This window comes from Oreochromis aureus, linkage group 3 (assembly GCF_013358895.1).
Source record: "Oreochromis aureus strain Israel breed Guangdong linkage group 3, ZZ_aureus, whole genome shotgun sequence".
NCBI classification, from domain to species: Eukaryota; Metazoa; Chordata; class Actinopteri; order Cichliformes; family Cichlidae; genus Oreochromis; species Oreochromis aureus.
Window position 1 is genome coordinate 6,387,905 of NC_052944.1, and position 21,631 is coordinate 6,409,535.

The window sequence follows — 21,631 nt, forward strand, 5'->3', positions numbered from 1 at the left end:
CTTTGATAGTGGAGCACAGTGAACTCGCTGTCATTTATAAGACAGTTATCCTGCTGAAGCAGCTAAAAATGGGTGCACTCGTTTCACACGTCACTTCTCTTCCTGATGCTCAGTTTGAACTTCAAGTCCAACAGATGTTTGAATTAATGAGCAACGACCGGTGAAAATTGAGTGTACCCATGAGTGTACCTAATAAAGTGGCCAATAAATGTATATTTATGAAAAAAAGATGGTTGCATAATCTATTTAATTTCTTTTTCATAATTTAATGGTTTTTAAAATGCTGACATGTGCACATAGGAGTCATTTACAGTTGTGATCAGATGTTTACGTCCACTTTGGGCTTTTAATGATTTCTTTGTTCTTTTGAAAGATTGTACAACACAACACAACAACATCTTTAATGACTTAAAAAACAAACAAACTTGGATTAATTTTTTATTTTCACTAATCCACATAGAGTCAAAGTATATATGCTGGCTGCATACACAGTTGTGTTTAAATATTCCTTAACAAGTTGTGACTGGACACGTTTGGTCGCCATCAACAAGCTTCTGGTGTAATTCTATCTAACCACTGTTCTTGGAAAAATTGATAAATTGATTTGTTTCCTGTTGCGGACCCGACCTCGGTTGAGGTCAGAGCTTTGGAAAGGTGATTTCATAAACTTCGTGTTTGTTTTAATTCTAAAACCAGTTTTCATGTGTGTTTGGGATCATTGTCCTGCTGTCTTTAATTCTCAACCATCTTGCTGTTGATTTGATGTGAAGTAGAAGAATTTGGGGATAGTCTACCTCGTTCATTATTCCATCCGCTTTGTGTAGCAGACCATTAGCACTGGCAGCAAAACAGCCCCAAAGCATGATGGTACCACCACTACACTTGACAGTATTCTGGGGTTTGAAAGGCTCAACTTTACTCCTCCAAACATACCAAACTACCTTTCTCTAGAAGGCGTTTGGCTTGTTCATGTGTGCCGCTGCAAATTCCCTCAAGCTTGTGTTGATTTTGGAGCAGGAGCTTCTTGCTTGAAGATTCCTTGAAGGGTTGAATTTTGCTGTGATGCTGAAACAAATCCCGCTAGTGGAACTGATCACAGCCACAGAAACAGCAATTCGAAACAACAACATTGCAGACATGGAGAGGAACTGGTTTCAGCCACCAACATCCAACATCAGCGTGGAGGAGAGGAAGGCACTCACATCACTTAGTAATGACAACAACATTGTCATCCTTGCAGCAGACAAGGGTGGGTGCACAGCTCTGCTAAACCAGAAAGACTACCATGAGAAAATTTTTGTCACTGCTCAGTGACGAAAATACTTACGAGCCCCTGAAGCGAGACCCAGGAAGTGGCTACAGGAAGAGGGTGATAGACTGTTTGAAGCATTTAGAACAACACAATGCTACTGACCAGACCTCATACCACAGGTCACAGGCTCTCTGTGAATGGTACTCATGGTCTTTGATCAGTGGTTGTTGATCAAGGAACTGACCTCCCAGCCCATTGTTCCTTCAGTGCTGCTGGTTTCAGTCATTGTGCAAATGTCCTGTTTATACGTTTGGGGAAATCTGCAGTCAGCTGAGACTGAAGATGATGATGAAACGCTTCTCCCACTGAAAACATCCAGATGAACAGAATCAAACTTTGGGGATTTCCTTACCCGGATGATTGAGCATGCATCAAGACCACTTTGTTTCAGGCGGCCACATCATGAAGCTCATTGAGAGAAAGCCAAGTGTTTGCAGCACTGTCAACAAAGCAGGGTGGCTACTTTCAGAAATCTAAAATATAAGACATATTTAGAATTTTTTATCAATTTTTTCTTTGCGACATAATTTCATATATCTTGCTTTAATGTAGAAAGTCGTAAAAATAAAGGAAAAACATCAGATGAGAAGATGTGTCCAAACTTTTGCCTGGTAGTGTATAAACTCAGACTCTGTGTGGATCTGCAAAAATCCAAAGATTCAAACTTGTACGCCCAAATCTTGTTTTTTGTTTTTTTAAGTCATTAAAGAAAAGAAATCATTAAAAGTCCATTAAAAGGCATTCATGCCAGAGATGGGTGCGTGTAAACGTTTGACCACAACTGTATATAATCCCTGCTGCAACTCTTCCAGCATATAACTGGGTGAGTTGTGTTTGATGGTAGATAAACTGGAAATAACCCTTGGCACAAAAACGAGTGCTCTAAGCCTGAGTTTGAAATGATAGAAAGTGATCAAACCTTGGGTTAATTCCTTCTTGGGCCATTCAGGCCTGTAGTCAGATAAACACCAGGTCTTCCTGTTGCAGGAGCCTGTTGGAATGTGTGGAGCAAGCTCTCGAGCTGAGGTAGGCCATGTCCATTAACTCTAGCCTTTCCTAACACCAATGTCTCCCCATCCCACCTGAATTCCCCTGAAATAAGCTGCTTGCCATGGAATTATTCTTGATGTGAAAATCAACCATTGCCTATATGTTGGGTTTAATCAACAGGTTTGTGTTCAATCTTATCTAATCCCAACCTCCATGATCTGGAGTTTGGGAGCACTTTTGATTTAGCACAAATGTACATGTTTTGTTTTGTTAACTTCTTTGGGTTTGTGTTACTTGTCACTGATGTGGTGCTTGTGCTGATTCCCTCACATTATGTGGAAAACTGACTAGTGCTAGATTTCGGACAGTGCGGGTTTTTCCTTTCTTCTTTTCTTCCAGAACCATGATGTCATTGGGTTTAACAGGGAACCGCACGTTACCTACATAGTGTTTGGTTCTAAAATGTTTCCACACCAGCACCGCGTCAGTGAAAGTCTGGTGTTTGCTTGCTTTGTTGTAATGTTTCCTTCAGATTTTTGTTCATGTCCTGCTCTTAGCCAACCCTCAGCATCTCCAGCACCTGCCTTTATGTCCGGCTTGTTTCCGTTATGCTTGATGTGGATTTCATTATAAGACGTCTTCGCCTTTTAGAGCATGACCATTGTTGCTCCTTTGTCTTTCAGGAGTTTAACCATCAAAAGAGTGCCATGTGCTGATGTGAGTGTGAGTCATTCTACCATAAACAAAATCTCTGTCGCAGTTAGTAGTTCATATATACTGTCTGTGTGTATCTTCAACTTTTATATACTAGTTTATATATTGCCAAAGGTATTCACTCACCTGTCCAGATCATTAAATTCAGCTGTTCCAATCACTTGTATAGAATCAAGCACCTAGTTGTGCTTCTACCAACATCTGTGAAAGGATGGATCACTCTCAGGATCTCAGTGAATGCCAGTGTGGTGCCGTAATAAGATGAGGGTCTGGTCTTCATGCCAAATCTCCTTGGGCAAGACAAGTTACTCTCCCATCCATTGGAGTGTGAATTCAATTCAGTTCTATTTATAAAGCACCAAATCACAACAACGATTGCCTTAAGCCGCCTCAATGTTAGATAGAAAGCACAAGTGCTTGTGAATGGGTAAATGTGGCGTGTTATATACAGCGCTTTGAGTACTCAGGTAGAAAAGTGCTATATAAGAACCAGTCCATTTAATATTTACACCTGTGCAACACTACGAGTCGTGAAGTTTCCTCTGGAGTGACAAATCATGATTCTCTGATGGCAATCCAATGGAGCAGTGCTGTTTTGGTGGTTAACAGGAGAACGGTACTCAACTGACTGACTGTGACGAGTGCAACGTTGGATGGAGGACGGCGTTGTGGTGTGGGGTTGTTTTTCAGCCCCGTAGCCGGGCTCGGCCCTGAGATTCCAGTGAAAGGAACTCTTAATGCTTTGGCATACCGAGACATTTCATGCTGCCACCATTGTGGGAGGTTTGAGCATGACGGCGTCCTGTTCCAGCATGAGCAGAGGTGGCAAAAGTACAGACATTCTGTGCTTGAGTAGAAGTACAGATAGTGTTAAAAATACTTGTGCAGCTTATTTACTCAAGTATAAGTAAAAAGTACCTGTTTGGAGGATGTTTCTGTTTCTAACAGCTATTCTTGTGCAAAGCTAAGAGCCTTGTGCTATATTAATTTAATAATACAATGATATTCTAAGATGGGAATACTAACTTTAGTCTAATTTTTAATTCAAATAGTGCTCCTGATTAGAAGGAAAAAGAAGGACCATAAAAAATCTTGATTTTCTTATGGCTACATTAGAGAGTGTGACTGTCTGTGAACAGGAAAACGAGCACAGTCAGGGGTTAAAGTAGGATTCAGCTGGTGGGGGAACCCTAAAATCAGTTGTCGCTGTAAAAATGTCGGGAGTAAAAGTAAAAAACCAGGAAAAAAACTACTCAAGTACAAATACCTGAAAATTCTACCTAAACAAAGTATTCCTACTTCATTACTTCCCACCTCTGAACATGACTGAGCCCCAGTGCACAAAGCAACGTCCAAAAAGACATGGATGAACTCGTCCTGGCCTCAACCCTACAGAGCAGAGAAGCCAGGCCTTCTCGTCAAACATCAGGTCTGATCTCACAAATGTGTTTATGGAAGAACGGTCAAAATTTCCCCCAAACACTCCTAAACTCCGAGGAAAGACTTCCCAGAATAATTGAAGCTGTTTCAGCTGCTGACATCACATTAAACTCAATGAATGAAAAATTGGATGTCACTCAAGTCGATATGTGTTTGAAGGCAGATGAGCAAATACTTTTGGCAATATAGTATATGCAGGTTCTACTCTTCTATACTAGATTATATATGTGTTCACCTAAAGATTACAAAAAATGCTCTAAATGCAAAGTAGCATAAATGTTTGAATGGAAGGTGAAAATTGTGCGATTTAAACTAAACAGTGTAAACTTTAAATATGACTTCCATCAGTTTCCTGCCTGTTTTCTACTAACTTTAAAATTAAATTAGCCTTCCTCAAATTCTACGTTTGCCTCAGTACAGTATTATTCATACAGAAGCAGGTTATTTGTTCCAACCAGCCTCTAGGTAGCACAGTTTTACAGTGGGTAGTGCTTGTTCAGACCCCACCTGGGGCCTTTCTGTGTGGCACTGGTGCGCTCTCCTCCTGCCTCTTGGGGTAACTGGTTTCCTCCCAACATAAAGACATGCACGTTAGATTAACTGGCAGTTCTAAATTGGCCATAGATGTAAAGGAGATAAAGAGTAAAGAAGGCTTACTTAGCCAGCTACTTACCCCCTCAACCAGCTAAACCTACTCCCATGTACTGAATCTGTAAATGCTTGGGAATGTCTCTCAGTGATCAAACCACGTGTGAGTCCAAATGTATTGTTGCTTGTCTAGCAACGGTTCAATTCAGTTCCAGTCCAGCAGGATCCAGTCCAGTACCCTAGCACAGACCTTCACAGGGAGGCTAGGGACTCAGAGGCCCCTGAATTTTGAACATACCCTAGGGTGCCCTAATCTCCCAATCCAGAGGCACCTTCTCAGTTGTATCAACTAGGATGGCTCCAAATATTCCCCAGGAGTTGACCACTGCCCAATCCACTTGCCACTGAACCCGTTGGCTTGACTACCCCCTCCTCCCTAGCATTGGCTGCACCTCTCATAGGGTTTTTAATCACTTATTGTCTGGTCCAGTTTTAGCAGCGGTAAAATGCTCTTGACAGCTAAGGTCCTGGGAACAACCTCTAATGCCAATTCAGAAGGGGGGAAACACCATTACTCATTACAGACCTTTTCGTTTTGGTTGTAATTATTGGCAACAGAGGCATTATTCCATCTGATGAACATGCAGGAATGTGTTCAGTATAAAACCCTGGGAGCAACATTCCCAAGCACATCAGCCTTGTCACATACAGTAATGTGTATTTGTATTTAGTAACATGTTTGATGGTGTTTCTCAGGGAGGCAGAAAGAGCGGTGTGTTCAGTCCATCTACGGCCTCACTGCCAGCCTTCAGCTCTTTGACTCCCAACACAGAGGACAAAGATCTTACACCGAGACCGACCTGTACACTGGGCCCAGACAGCGCTGTCACGGCTGACTCCACCACAGGTACTCATCACAACATTAGACCTCAGCTATGTCTTTAAACAGACACTTTTTCTTCTAACTTCTGTTCTGTCCCATATAATGTTGCAGTTTCAGATGTTTGTATCAGACTATTTCAGACAGTGAGGTAAACATATGTGATCCCGGTGATGTCTTTATATACTGGGTAGTGCGTCTTGTTAGGCTTCTGTAAACGTCCGCAGCTTTAAATAAAGCTCCTTCAGAGGGGAAAGTTATACTAACTACTATATTAACTTTTAAGTGTGTAGTTGTTAAGGATTATTTAATGAACGTCATACAACATGTCAAAGTAAAAGAGCTCTCTGTAGTTAAAGTATCCAGTCAATGATTCCAGAACGGTCACAATCAATGACATAAACTACCAGTCAAAAGTTTGAGAACACCCCAGTTCTTCCAGTTTGTCATTGAAAATTATGCAGTTTAATGTCTGATTACACTCTGAAATGAAAGCATAGTACAAATAAGCAACTGGACTTAAAAAAAGAAATCATGGAATAAAGTAATAGACCAAAATGTGTTCTAAACTTTGACTCATCAGTCGCCCCCTTTGGCAGATATAACAGCTGAACACAGCCGTAGCATTCTTTCTACAATAGAAATCAAATATTCTCCCATGTCTGCTGCAGAAGGTCCCATAAATGTGGACCTTGTAGGTTGCTTTGCTTTCCCAAACCAGCTCATCCCAAACCAGTTACATGGGGTTTAAATCTGGAGACTGTGCTGGAGACTCCATCGTTTCCAAGCTTTCAAGTCTTCTAAATAAAGAGAGGGGCAGAATATCCCATCGTGTTATATCTTTGTTTATTTGTCTAATGAGCTTATTGTAATTGGCTTCAAATAATTGCTTGGATTTTGCTGTGAGTGTAATTCCCAGATACCTAAATCCTTGTCTGGGCCAGCAGAAGGAAACCCTTTCATTCATTTGCATAGGCCAGTCCCCAGATATCATCATTGCCTCTGATTCATTGTATCCTGAGACTGAACCATACATATGTAGATTTCATAAGTGTTGGAATAGAAAGAAGTTGGTTATTCCTCCTTCCTCCTCTGTTCTTTGGATTTGTTTATTACAGCGTATGGCTTCGGCCAGGGCTTCTATACTTATCGCAAAGAGGATGAGTGATAAAGAATCCCCCTGCCTCATGCTCCTTTCTATTTTGAAGAAATCAGAGTAGCATTCGTTAACTGTGACCTTTGACCTCCTAGGATCTTTATATAGAGAGTGTTGATCCATGTAGCAAATGTTTCTCCAAATCCCATTGTTATCAGTGTTTGTTCCAGGAATACCCAGCCCACTCGCTCGAATCCTTTCTCAGCATCCAAGCTAAGAAACATTAAAGGTGATTTGTAAATTAGAGCTTTCCTTATATTGTTGGCAACTTGACGGCTGTTAATGAATCCCATTTAGTCCCGTTTCAGTAGTTTCTTTATATAGTTTTGAGTTCTGGCTTAGATGGATGTTAAAACTTTGTAGTCCATACATAACAGGCTCATTGGTCCCACATAACCTGCTAAAGCTTTATAATACATGTGTGGAGGGTTATATGTGGGCAGGCAAAAGGCCGTCCTTCAATCAGTCCAACGTATATGCTGTCAGAGATAGTGGCGGGTTACCATTATTCAAGGTGGACTGGTACCATTATCAATTTTCTCTCTCTGTTAGTTAAGATGAATAACTCTCCTGAGGAGAAGTCGTCATAGGTGGTGATTGAGGAAAGCTTAGTGCCTAGTGACCTTTAGAGGCCTTTTTCACTCAGAGGGGAAGACCAGCAACGTTTAAAGATCCAGTTTAGGCTTTTGTACAAGAGGCTTAGTTTAGAGCTCACCAGTACATCAACACTAATCCCTGTCTTACCTCTCGAGCCTCTATCTGGTATAACAAGAAATGATTAATTGGTAAGAAAGCGTTCAAGTGGGATGCGTGGGCTAGGGCAGGAATTCATCAGCTGGACCTTGATCTAATCTGAACACTAACCCAGACCCTCCATCGAGTATCCAGGAGTTATTCCAGCAGCTGCTGGAAATGTCAGAAAGAAGCCAGGACTTTAGTTCATATGCTGTATGCATGTGGAAAACGCATGTTAACCTTTTGAATGATCTTTTTCATCCTAATCTCTCTAAGTCTCCAGCTTTGTGTGTCCGGGGTCTGTTACCTGACAGCATTAATCTTTCTGGAAGACGAAGGCTCTGGGTGCGTCTGGCTGTTATGACAGGTTGCAGGATAATACTGCATCATCTAACTCGTGTTGCTTTAAGGAATGGACTGAACAAACTACTAAAATGGCTTCATATGAACAGGACACGTACAGAGTTAAGGGGAGAGAAGATGTCTTTAATCAGGTCTGGGGTCCCTTTTTGCGGTACATGATGTTCTGTTTCAGATAATACTTATTCCACAAATAACACAGGTCTGCAAAAATAAATAATAATTTCAGCTGCGTGGGATATTTTTGGTAAATTTTTCTGTTTTTTAGGGTGCTGAATCCAAAAATGGTCTCCATTTCCCTCCATCACGTAGAGTTTTTTTGCAAAGCATCAGGAGTCTTGTCAATTCGGCTCCATCTTTAGAAAGGCCTAAACCTAAACTAGATCATTAAGCTCGCTCTCAGAAAATGTTTGCGGTCCCTCATCAACAGAAAAATCTGAGTTAGATTCGTCCAAACTTGAAGTTGGGTGCGGAACAGGTATTTCTGAGGTATGAGGCACTGGACGGATAGCTGAACTAAGGTTTGGGTAAGATATGTTCTATTTATTTTTAGTGTTAAAGCCTCTTACATCTACCAATCAGTAGTGTGGTTCTGCTGTTCTCAACACATCATAGTTTTTCTTACCCTTAAACCACAAACGAGGATCTTCCTCACATCTTCTGCACACCTTGTGAGGAGCCTGTGGTTTGTCTCATTCCCAAAGTTTTATCTTGAAGTAAGCAAAATAAACTTTCTTCACAAAATCCCTTATGTTCCTTTGTTGACTTTTAACAGTGTATTCAGCACAAATAAAAGCAAAGTTGTCTGGAGAAATGACACAACCTCTTGGAGCCATAAAACAGAACTAAAACACGAGTGTGGCTGATACAGATGCATGAACAAATCTGATAGCAGAGTGTTTATACTCACTGCTAATGCCACAGCAAACACGTCAAAACATGCTTATAGCAGCCAGTGAGTCCTTACCTTTTACTATGAACAAAATAAACCTGTTGGCACGTGACCATCTGAGCTCCTCCCACCGCCAAACCCCCCGACTGACACCCTTCAATTCCTCGCATTTTCTGTTTGTATTTCTCTTGAGTCTCACGCTTAGAAATATTAAATAAATGTACAAAATCATTATTGGATATGGTTTTTGACTCAAGTATAGGAGACCAGATTTCAGTTTAAAAAGGGAAATTGTACAAGAAAACCTGACATGATGGAATTTTAAAATATTTTTCCGGTTTCAGTGAGTAAAAATCTATAAGAAACAGTCAAAAAATCCTATGCAGTTTTTTGGGTACAGACCTGTGTAACCAGTATCACACTGCTGTGTTAAAGAGGTCTCGTTGAGTGTAATCCACTCATATTAAACCTAAAACGTCTCCTCCGTCTGGACTTTATGAAATATATCGTTTGTTAATATGGGACATTTTAGTATCTGAGACGTATCTACATCGATGTTTTGGCAGAAACAAAACATCCATTGTATGTTGTGTGCGTCTTACTTCTTTGTCTCGATTTCTTCTTTCTTTTGTCCCTTTCTACGTATCAATCAACATATATTCAAGTCACTCTGGAATTTAGTTAATTTAGAGTTCTTCCTGCATAAGGCCCTGAGGATCTGATGCTGACAACGCTGCCTCCCTGTTGCTTCTCCAGCCTTCCTTCAGCTCCTCTTCGATGCACTCTCTTTCTCCACGCCCTGTTCTGACTCCGAGCTCTTTCAGCGGCGGTGCGGCCTCTGTTAATGTTGCAAAGGTTTTCTCTCGGTATCCAGTTTTATTCTCAGCTTTGCGGATATAGACTATTTGCCGCCACATTTATCCTTTTAAGTTGGCTTCTCTCTCCCAACCGGTGGCAGCAGATGGCCCCGCCCTCCCTGAGCCTGGTTCTGTCGGAGGTTTCTTCCTGTTAAAAGAGAGTTTTTCCTTCCCACTGTTGCCAAAGTGCTTGCTCATAGGGGGTCATCTGATTGTTGGGGTTTTCTGTTTTATCTGTATTATTGTAGGGTTTTTTACCTTACACTATTAAGCACCTTGAGGCAAATGTTGGGATGATTTGTTGATATACAAATTAAATTGAATTGTTACAATGTGGCTGCATCAGCAGAGTTAGACTGCAAAGCAGTAACACAGAATTAGACAAATCTAAGGACGAAAGTATCCTAAGAAAACTCAAAACATAACATATAACACTTTAACAAAAAAGTAAATCAACCTTCTAACTCCACAATATCATCACATAATAAAAAGGTTTTTTTCTACCTGGGATGTTGTATCTTAAAGTCCTGCTTTACCACAAAGTAATCGTATCACCATCGTTTGCCTTTCCATCACATGGTGCGCAGCTAGTGATGCTTGGTTGAGTCATTTGTTTGGTTTACGTCTCAGATTCCAAACCGCTGGTGTCTGCTCCTTGTGGGCCATCGTAATCTGGTTGTACTCGAGCTAAAGGTGCTAAAGGTGTTTCCACCTTTAGCAGGAGCAGTTTTCTTACGTATTTTAGTAAACTCTGTACTTTGTCAGAGTATCTGCTTTTTCAGGTTGGCACACTGTGCTTTCTTGTTGTTTTGTACACTAATGAATGTAAATGCATGGTTTTGCTATATCACTGATGTCGTGATGTGGAACTTTAATATTGCTATTATTGCAGACAGTTTGATAGGGCACAGAGTCAGTAGTTGCTACACACCAACACTGGAAACGTCATCACACTGTTCACATTTAAAACCCTCCAAAATGTACAATTAAGTTCAGCTATGGTAAATGGACCCCTTTCATCTCATTCATCCAAGCAGTTTTCTCTACCCTGTGCTGTCTGTGTAACATTCACACTCTGATGAACACATCAGAGAGCAACTTTGGGTTTAGTATCTTGCCCAATCAGAGTGGAGCAGCCAGGGATCAAACCATCAATCCTCCAATTAGTGAATGGCGTGCGCTACGTCCTGAACATGCTGACCTCAATATGCAAGTAAACGTTGAATCCAACTATTAAATACGTTCGCAAATATAAGATGAGTAAACGCACTGTTGTTCTCCTGTAGGGGAGACAGGAGGACCTCAAAGAGACGAGAGCTAACAGGTGTTTTTTCAGATACACTATAAAGTGGTGGTCTACATCAAGGCGCCGTAAAATAAGATAGAACTGGAAACGTCCGTAATAGTTCCACTTTAAGCTGACCAAGCTCAGAATGAGTCCCACAAAAATCTCTTTCTCTTTTTAGCCTTGGCCAGGTGCTCGGCCACTCAGGACATCACAAAGGGCTGCAGTGAAACGTGTCGGCCAGCGGAGGGCGCTGTCACAGCAGAGTTGGTTACTACTGCTTCCTCACCCAAACGAGAGACTCCACTATCACCAGAGTGGAGCACACTGAGGAGGAAGACGAAGGACGATGTAAGTGGAAGCCAAACGTCTCCCTCGGCATATCAGCCCGTGTGATTTGCTAACCTTATAACTTCCTAATGGTCGGATCCTTTAAAGGTGTCAGACTACACACCGTGTAACAGTCAAAATGCTGATTTGTGACATTTACAAAAAATAATAACATTTTTTATTTGTAACCTTTGACATTTTAGAGCGCTGATTGTCATGGCCTTCCTCCCACCCCTCAAGTCCATGTAAGTGTGAAGTTTAACATTTTATGCCCTTCAACAAAGCTCTCATGACTAACATGATGTGCTTCCTCACATATAACAGTGTGTTTTAATGGCTGCGCCCTGCCAGCAGATTCCACAAACCTCTGCACCTTCTCACTACTTCCTCACTTTTAGAGTAACTCATGTGCAAACTGGTCTGTGATCTAAGGAGCTTGAAAAACAAAGAGTTGTGATGTTGCATCTCTTATCTGAGAAGCTTCTTCAGTTCTAAGAGCAGTTGATGGAGAGTCCCAGATTTTTAAGCCCTATTGGGAGACAAAGCTCCTTAGATTACCATGACCTGGATGACTGTGAACCTTCACAGACAAAATAACCTGTGCAACTTTGAATAAAAGCATAATACAGTTTGGTTTTGTTGGAAAGATAACATACCTGAACTCAGTCAGTCTAAACATGCCAGACCGTACGTGATTCAGTTGCTCTGCTGCTTCTGTAGATGGGAGCCTGCTTCTCTAAAGTCTTCAATGGCTGCCCTCTAAAAATCAACTGCGCCGTCACCTGGATTTTTCCCAAAACAAGAGGTCAGTGGTTTGGTCTATGGTTCTATTTTTACTTCATAATGGAGTAATGGGAGCTTTTTCTCAGAAATCTTACAGCAGCAGGTTTATTGCAGGTTTACATTAATGTGAGGAGACAGTTCATTTATGCAAGGTACGATGAAACAGAGACTTCTTATTGAAAGGAAAAGTGTAAGTGATTTAAATGTGGCTGTGTTCTCTTTAAAGATGGTCTTGTTGTGCAGTGATGCTCTTTAATAAAGTCACTTTCTTACCAGTTACGTGTGCACGTTTGACACATGCACTGAACTCCTTCAATATGTCACAATAAATGTGATGTGACACTGTGGCCAGGTGCTGGCACACACCATGGGTCATGTGCGTGCTGTTGTCTGACATTGTAGCACAAAGAGGCACTCTTAATGGGGATATCAGCCAAAGTGAAAGCAGGTCTGGTGTCTGTTTCTGAACCTGGTGTGATGGTAATGGTGTCTGTGTTTGGTGCTGATGGAAATTTCTTTATATAAACACTTTTCCTACTTAGATCAGTATCTTATTCTTGGGGCAGAAGAAGGCATCTACACGCTGAACCTTAATGAACTTCATGAAGATACATTAGAGAAGGTAAGTTCGTAATTCTCTCACATGTGTTTAATGCTTTTACAGCCATGCTGTCCACTCAAGTTAACTGGCCTTAATCCTTTATTACATGTCCTGTGTTTAATGAGTATAACTGGTAACATTTTAATACGTTTCATTGTTCTCCATTCTGGTCAAGTTATTGGAAAGACGCGACTTATTTGCAAAGCACCAAGGAAAGGCAGCAAAGCAAAACCAAGGCTTTAACTTTAGCTGTCCACAAAATTAGCCAACAACAAAACAGAATCCCAAAATGAGCACAGAGGCAGGAGCTGTGTGTGGAAGACACGCTACATGCTACAAAACAGGGATTAGAACAAAGATGAACAGATGGGGATCAAGGTACGGGCTAAAATGATTGGACACAGATGACGGTGATGAGAGGAAAAGGAGGGAAGACGGACAAAAACACGACACACCAGAAAACCGAGTAACACATAGACGAGACGAAGGTCAGACAGGGGAAACATCGGGGCTACTAGTAACACACAAACATTAGAAACACGAAGGAAAGTCAGCTAAGACTAATACTGTCACAATATCTTATACTGAAATGGGTCAAAGGTCAAGTGGCTAGATTCATAAGATGCTCGACTATCCGTGCACAGACATGCAGGAGGAATAACTCGGTCCAGAGCAGGTTAGGTCTGCAGCATAAGTTACTATGACAATATACCCCCAGTAAGGAGCGACCCTCCTTAAAACCAGTCTATGCTTCGCTGACTTGTGACAGTAGTAACTGTGGTAATGTTAGAAACAAGCCAGAACACAAACATGTGAACAAATAACACTGCAAACCCTAAATCTGGCAAAGTTCTCCCGATGCTTCCACTGAAGGGGTTGGAAGTTAAAAAGCACTGAAGGTTAGGTTTGGAGTAAATCATGGATATGTGCACGAGAGTGTGCGCATGTGTGTGCACGTGTTTGTGTGCAGTTTGTAGTGCAAAGGTGCGTGCAGAATTCATGCAGACATGTGTAACTGGACGTGAATGTGAAGTAGAATAGAGTGATGTGCGGTTAAGCTGGTAGTTGAAAGTGTCAGTCAGAGTAGAAGAGCATTGTATAAAAATGCAAGTAATAACAGAAAAGTGCAAGTCGTTAATCGCATCACCCTGAAAAATCTGAGTAAGGAGTGCAGCTCCTGATGAAAGGAGGAGCACTGAAAACCAGGAAATGGTGTTTCTGGAACAGTCTGATGAGTGAAGCTGGATGTTTGAAGTGTCAGTGAACTGCTTGTCTTTTCCCTCTCCCCACAGCTCCTCCCTCAGCGATGTATATGGCTATATGTTATGAACAACGTGCTGATGTCCGTATCAGGTAACAAACAGCTTGACACAAACGGAGAACATTGTGTCCACTCGATAATATGCTGCTCTAAAAAGGTTCCATCCTGCAGGGAAGTCGTCCCAGCTTTACTCGCACAGCCTGCCAGCTCTGTTTGAACAGAAAGGACATCTGCACAAGAAACACAGCAGCCTGTCGCTCAGCACCAACCGCCTCACGGAGCGGATGAGTCTCAGGTACGACACGCCATCACAGATGCAGGGAAACAGGAGCTGTAGGTGCAGCAGTATTAATTATGTGATGTATGATGCTACCACCTGATTTTGAGGAAGGAGGATACTGTAAACCCAAATAGTGGGATTTGTCTGCTTGTTCTGACCTGGATATTCTCTGTTGGCCACAGAAAGTTTGCCATATCTGTAAAGATTCCTGACACTAAAGGTTGTAGGAGGTGCAGTGTAGGTAAGCATGCTGAGTTACTCTGGTCAGTCTGTTTGTTCACGGAGAACAACTGCAGACACTTAGTCCTGCTCTCTGTGTTTCAGCAAGAAACCCATACACAGATAGCACATTTCTGTGCGGGGCCGTCCCATCTGGCCTGGTTTTACTCTTGTGGTACGAGCCTCTTCAGAAGTTCATGCATCTAAAGGTTTGTACAGATATGTTGAACTTGCCACCTGAATAACTGTCTTCCTTTCTAACTCTAACCCTATTTCCACAATGCAAACCAGTCATTAGACCTGAATTACATAAAAGCAGACAGACAGCATATCAGAATCTGAAGCTGAAGAATGTCATTGTTTTTTTTAATAACATATGCATACTTTTTATTCAAGCCCAACAAGATTTTAGAGACTAAATAAAAGAAACGCTGTATAAACGCTGTCCAAAAACACCAACAGCACCTTCTCTGGGTCCAAGCTCGTGTAACTGAATGGTTACCATGTGTTTTCTGGGCTACAGGAACAGTGTTATCAGCACACAGTTCAATGCCAGCATGCACCATTAGGTCACATAGCAGACTAATTGACAGGTTTTTTGTGCATGTCTTGCACATTTCATGAAGACAACGTATGTATTGTGAGAACAGAGCTCTGTGGTAAGCCTGTCTGCAGTCCTGACACAGTGCTGCTAGGAGAAACACGCCTGTGTCACAACATTATGGCAAAGTGGCATCAGTCCAAAGACGTGCAGTTAGTGGGGACAGGTTTATTGGAAACGCTAAATTGCCCATAGGTGTGAATGTGTGCGAATGGTTGTCTGTGTCTATGTGTTAGCCCTGCCACAATCTGGCTACCTGTCCAGGGTGCACCCCGCCTCTCGCCCTAAGACAGCAGGGACAGGCTCCAGCCCCCCGCCACCCTGAAAAAGGATAAGCGGAAGTAGATGGTCGGACGGATGGATGGATGGATGGACGGACGGACGGATGCATGGATGGATGGATGGACGGACGGATGGATGGATGGATGGATGGACGGACGGATGCATGGATGGATGGATGGATCGGACGGATGCATGGATGGATGGATGGACGGACGGATGCATGGATGGATGGATGGATGGATGCATGGATAGATGGATGGACAGATCAGATGCATGGATAAATAGATGGAGCGGACGATCTGATGCATGGATAAATAGATGGAGCGGACGGATCAGATGCATGGATGGACGGATGCATGGACGGACAGATACATGGATGGATAGATGAGCAGATCGATACATAGATGGATAGATGAGCGGGCAGATACATAGATAGATAGATGGATGGATCTGATCAGATGCATAGATGCATGATGGATGGATCAGGCGAGGCGACGAGATGTGTATGGATAGATGGAGCAGACGGATCAGATGGATGCATGATAGATAGATGGATGGGTAGATGGGTAGATGGATGAATGGGTAGATGGATCAGATGGATGGATGGATGGAGCGGACGAGCGGATGGATGACAGACAGATGGATGGATGGATGGATGGAGCAGGTGGATGGGTAGATGGATGGATGGGTAGATGGACAGACAGAATGCATGGATGGATGGATGGATGGGCGGATCGGATGGATGACAGACAGATGGATGGATGGATGGATGGGCCGGCCAAGGGTGGATGGATGGATGGACGGGTGGATGGATGGGTGGATGGACGGGATGGATGGATGGATGAACGGGTGGATGGACGTACGGGGTGGATGGATGGATGGATGGTTGGATGGATGGATGGATGGATGAATGGACGGACAGAAGGATGAATGGATGGACGTACGGGGTGGATGGGTGGATGGATGGATGGATGGATGGATGGTATCGGTTTATCTTTAATCTCAAGATTTACTAATCATACAAGAATTCTGTTGTGCTGTTTTGGAAGGTTGTATGAACAGGTTCAGCTCAGGTTTAACAAGCATCACTTAACCATCCATGAGAATTTATTTAGTTTTTCTTGTTTTGTTTCTTGTTTTTTCTTCATGACTGTTTCACAGCAACTCGCCATCAGGCTCCCAGATTCTCTTCCGATATTTGAACTGCTGGTGTTGGCAACAGATGAGTTTCCTCAGCTGTGTGTTGGAGTGAGAGACTGTAGTAATGATAAACCACCAACCGGCCAACAGCTCAGGTTTGATATTATAGAGCTGAACGGCGCTCCTGTTCCAGTGCCAGGTAGGACCGTTTCTGTGTTTCTCTGCTAACTTCCTGAAGCTTCAGCCTTCAACTTGTTTCAGCAAGCTTCCTTGTTTCCGTGCGTCAGGAGATAGTGGAGCACTCAGAGCCGTGCAGGTAACCCAGCTGGACCGAGACACTGTTCTCATCACCTTGGAAAGTAAGTCCCCTCACATATTGTGAATCCTTCAAATGTCTTTCGTGCTCATTCTCAATCCGTGTACCGTTTGGACAGGAACTGTAAAGATCGTGAACCTGCAAGGCCTTCCATCCAGGCAGCTGGCTGCAGAAATAGTCTTTGACTTCCCCATTGAAACACTAGGTAGAAATAATGATGTGACAAACAGAGTGAATGAGAGCTGATGTCTGTCCTGAAAGCTGAGTGACACCTCCTGTTCTGTCAGTCTGCTTGCAGGACAGTGTGCTGGCATTCTGGAAGCATGGCCTCAAAGGGAGGAGTTTCCATTCAGATGAGGTGATGAACTAGTAAATTCACCCAACGTTGGCTGAGCTCGTATCATGTGCTTATCATATTTGTTCTAAGTCATTACACATGTGAATTTTCACTTTATGTGCAGGTAACACAAGAAATTACAGATGAGAGTCGTGTGTTCAGAGTTCTGGGAACAAACAGGTATGTTAACAGTATGCTGACAAGAGTTATCAATCACTGTGAGAAACTAGTAATCCTAGTACAGCAGAAGTAATCAGGATAGTATTTTTCTTGATACTATTGTTAAGTGACCTGGAAGTGATTTTCAGAGTAGCATGTGGAAGAAGCATGAATACTCCTAGCATTAATGGTAGCATTAAAGCAGGAGTCACACTAGAGTGTTTGTTCTGTTGGTTACTCAGATCCAAGGATTTAGGAAATGCAGCCTATGTGTTTGCATGCAGCCCTCCCAAAAAAAACCCAGCCATTAAAGTTACCAACTACCGTCTACCTGACACTTTGTACAGAAAACTACTTTCCTTAGTGCTAATTTTCTTTATGCTAGTGCCAAATCACAACAATAGCCACTTCAACACACTGTATATTGTAAGGTAAAGACCCTGTAATTATGGTGCACAAAGGTGAAAAACTCCCTTTTAGCAGGAGGAAACTTGAACCAGGCTCGGCGAGCGGCGGGTATCTGCTGCGATCGGTTGGGGGGTGAGAGGAGGAAGACGGGACAAAGACAATTGGGGAAGAGAGCCAGAGAATATTCTCAACTAATGATTGAATGCAGAGAGGTGTATAAACAGATAGTGAGTGAAAAGGGTGACTGAAGAATAAACACTTGGTGCATCACGGGAACCCGCCAGCTGCCTAGACTTAGGCTAACTAAGGGAGGATTCAGGGAAGAAAGGAAAGTTTTAATCCTAGTCTTAAAAGTAGAGAGGGTGTCTGTCTCCCAAACCCAAACTGGAAGCTGGTTCCACAGAAGTGGTGGCTGTAGCTCAGGTGGGGGAGCAGGTCACCTACTCCCCGTCTGCATGCCAGATATCCTGCATGAAAGTTGCTCTCCGGTGCATCCGTCAGAGTATGAATGGGTGTGAACGGGCGAATGAGGCAAGCGCTTTGAGTGCTCAGAGTAGAAAAGCACTATATAAGAACCGGTCCGTTTACCATTTACCAAGAGGGGCCTGGAAACCGAAGGGTCTGGCTCCCATTTTACTTTTAAATACTCAGAGCGAAGTGCTCTAATGGGGTGATATGGTACTATAAGGTCATTAAGTTAAGACAGGGGCTGATTATTTAAGACCTTGTGTGTGAGGATTTTGACTCTTTCATTCTGGATAAAACAGGGAGCCAATAAATGTTCTGTTTCTAGCCCCTGTCAGGACTCTCGCTGCAGCATGTCGGATTGACTGAGAGCTTTTAGGACATCCTGATAATACCCTCAGCACTTCCTTTTGATCATTTTTGTGGGGGGAGGGGACATTAACACCAGGTTTTCTCAAACAATTGACACACAACCTGCCAAAATGAATAATTCCAGTAACTACAAGTGTGTGTTTACATTTGGATTGTATAGATATCTGGCATTAAAACTCAGTCTTCAGAAAATGTCCTTTTCTTTTTGATTTCTTTCAGAGCAGTCTGGAATTGATTTTTGACTAAATAATTAAAACTAATAATAATATATTACTATATTATATTACTAACAATCCAGGACAGCCCTGTTGATCCAGTAGCTTTTAATGAAGTTTGAAATAAGAATCGTGGTGAGTTCATTAGAAATATTTCACCTTTTTTTTTAAAATCAGTCATTACTGGAATCATCTGAAGTGCAAAAACGGTGGGATTATATATGAGAAGGACAGACTCAAAGACGGTCGTGCATCACATATATGTTACATAGATGTCCAAAATCAATGCATCATTAATGAAACTGAAACAAAAGTACTGAATTTCACGTGGACGACCAAACCTTAGCATTCAGGAAAGTCTTATACAGGAGCAAAGATAATGGAAGTTACCCGGAGTTTTCCACTGTGAAACCAGGAATAACAGCTTAAACATGTTGTTGGATTTCTGTGATCTAAATCATTGTCAGCCTGGCAGGCAAATAGCGTGGACACCAAAGTTTGTGAACGTGATAACCTGAGAACAAAGACATGTAGGATTTTAAATCGGTACCATAGGTGTGTCTACTGGGAGGCTGAGGCTTAGCGCTGGTGGCTGCCAGTACTAAGTATTATTGTACAACTGTGCCAACCCTTATTTAGTGGATCTTATCTTCTTTCCTTGTGTTTCAGTTAATTTTACTCAAACTGGGTGTAGAAGGAATCCTCATAAGGTTTATTTTGCTTCTGTGTTATGTTTTAAGTATTTCTCAGCTCTTTGCTTCCTTTTTTCTACTTTAAACTTGTTTGTATGCTGTTGTGTAAATGTTCACACTTATCATAAAGTTTAAAAAAGTAGTAGGCGTGGTGATGAGCAGGAAAAGGAGTAAAACACGAGAGTAGACCCAGTAAGTGTACCAGTACTGTACCAGTGTGTAGCATTAAAAGTCAAACTAGAGTGGTTGTAGTATCAGTAGAGTAGTGTCAGTACTAGAGGTGGGAGGAGTAGCAGCAGGTGGAGGCACTGGCTTTAGGTTAGTACTGCCTTTCTCTGGTTCTGCTTTACAACTTCTCTCCTTCTCATTTGCTGACAATGTGCAGAGACATCATCCTTCAGAGCACACCGACTGATGACCCGTCAGCACTGAGCAGCCTGTACATCCTGACAGGACACGAAAGCAGCTACTGAGAGAGGAGGCGGGGCTTCTCCTTGGACGGTGTTACCAAAGAAAAGCACAGCCTGTCTGTAACTGTGGGGTAGAAACGATGCTCTGTTTCACCGAGGCTGTGCCAGGAAACGGTTCAATGCTGGGAATGACAAATGTTAGGAAGGGATCCTGCTGACTGTCCAGCCTTCACCTGTACACAAGACACCTGTCAAGGTCCTCGTTGGGGTTATAGTTGATAAAGTTTTCTAGCTTTTCTTGTCTATTCATCTTACCTGCTTAAATCAGACCTTTCTGTTAAAGCTAATGCAGACTCCGCTGATCTGCCCGCTCAGTGTGGACGGGAGAATAACCTGAACATGGCCTCGGGACATCATCGTACTGATGTTATGAAGCGCTGAGTCAGGTTTTCTTCTTGATCAGACTGAGTGGGGCAGACTGACACTGCACAGAAATGACTGAGTGTGTTTTGGTGCCTCAACATTCAGTCATATTCTGTAAAGCCATTTTCTGTCTGCATGCTGCACATAAACTATTTGGACCGGAGTGCTGTGACACCTACACCTTACACCTGCAGGAGCTGCTCGGCCATAGAAAGCTGTTCTGTGAAGTGCACGGCTTTTTTGCCAGTGTTGATTTTATGGGTTTAATGTAATAACTAATTTTTCACATCATCGTCTGAGTCGTAATCCCAACGAGGAAACCTGGAATGTAAAACTCGATGGACGCTCCAGCTGAAGAGTGAAGTGTCAGACTTTTAATGAATCTTTCGAGCTTTAGCATACTTACAACGGCAGAAACAGTGCCACGTCTAAAACATAGGAGCCATCTTCATCTCATTCTTCCCATTTCATGCAAGTTTTTTCTCATCCTCAGATGGCCAGAATTTGGTTTGCTGACTTCATTCAGTCACACCATACTAGAGCATAAAAAGTGGAAATAAACTGGTCAGTAAGAAAGTGTGATGCTTGAAAGTATAGCGTAAGGACAGCAGCTGTGTTCCATGTGCTGTGTAACGCTGCATTTACAGCTGATATGATGACTTCAGCATCTTTAAAGAACTGTGAAGGAATTATCAGTGCTAACACAACCTTAAGCACGTGATGTGACCGTATTCCACTGCTTACACTTTCAGTATCATTACTTAAAGCGAAAAAAGTACAGTTAGCAAGAAGCTTTGAGAACAAGGCGGTGTTATTGTATGCTAACCACCTGGGTGGTGCAGCTTGTCCTGATAAAAAGTGAATGTGGTCACATTATACTTGTGCTCGTTTAACTAAAATGAAAAAATAAAATAAAGATTCCACTACATGGGTAAAGATATTTATATTTATGGAAAGGATACTATAAAAGTAACACTGGCCTTTCCATGAGAGAAACTTGAAGTACAGTATGCATATTGAGATTAATGTTTTTTTAATATGTTTTTGCTACTATGTGAAGATGTGATGTTATTAACAACACAGAATAGACAGAAATAAAGATTTTCATATCTCTTGGAGTTTTATGAA

At 42.2% G+C, this 21,631-nt stretch overlaps 1 protein-coding gene across 4 annotated transcripts in view; it reads left to right on the forward strand.

Moving 5' to 3' along the window:
• map4k2 (mitogen-activated protein kinase kinase kinase kinase 2) overlaps window positions 1-21,631 on the forward strand; it is a 51,732-nt gene extending 30,101 nt beyond the window's left edge. Inside the window, exons 16-32 of one of the 4 annotated variants that reach the window (XM_039609295.1) lie at window positions 2,300-2,338; window positions 2,986-3,025; window positions 5,801-5,951; window positions 11,391-11,560; window positions 11,743-11,784; window positions 12,260-12,344; window positions 12,865-12,944; window positions 14,216-14,276; window positions 14,356-14,479; window positions 14,647-14,705; window positions 14,789-14,892; window positions 16,728-16,905; window positions 16,994-17,065; window positions 17,141-17,227; window positions 17,310-17,380; window positions 17,484-17,539; window positions 20,056-21,631. In XM_039609295.1, the coding sequence (XP_039465229.1) occupies window positions 2,300-2,338; window positions 2,986-3,025; window positions 5,801-5,951; window positions 11,391-11,560; window positions 11,743-11,784; window positions 12,260-12,344; window positions 12,865-12,944; window positions 14,216-14,276; window positions 14,356-14,479; window positions 14,647-14,705; window positions 14,789-14,892; window positions 16,728-16,905; window positions 16,994-17,065; window positions 17,141-17,227; window positions 17,310-17,380; window positions 17,484-17,539; window positions 20,056-20,143 (1,507 nt within the window). In that variant the 3' untranslated portion in view covers window positions 20,144-21,631. The remainder of the gene's footprint in view (window positions 1-2,299; window positions 2,339-2,985; window positions 3,026-5,800; window positions 5,952-11,390; window positions 11,561-11,742; window positions 11,785-12,259; window positions 12,345-12,864; window positions 12,945-14,215; window positions 14,277-14,355; window positions 14,480-14,646; window positions 14,706-14,788; window positions 14,893-16,727; window positions 16,906-16,993; window positions 17,066-17,140; window positions 17,228-17,309; window positions 17,381-17,483; window positions 17,540-20,055) is intronic. The other 3 variants (XM_039609296.1, XM_039609297.1, XM_039609298.1) reach the window with 3 other exon arrangements.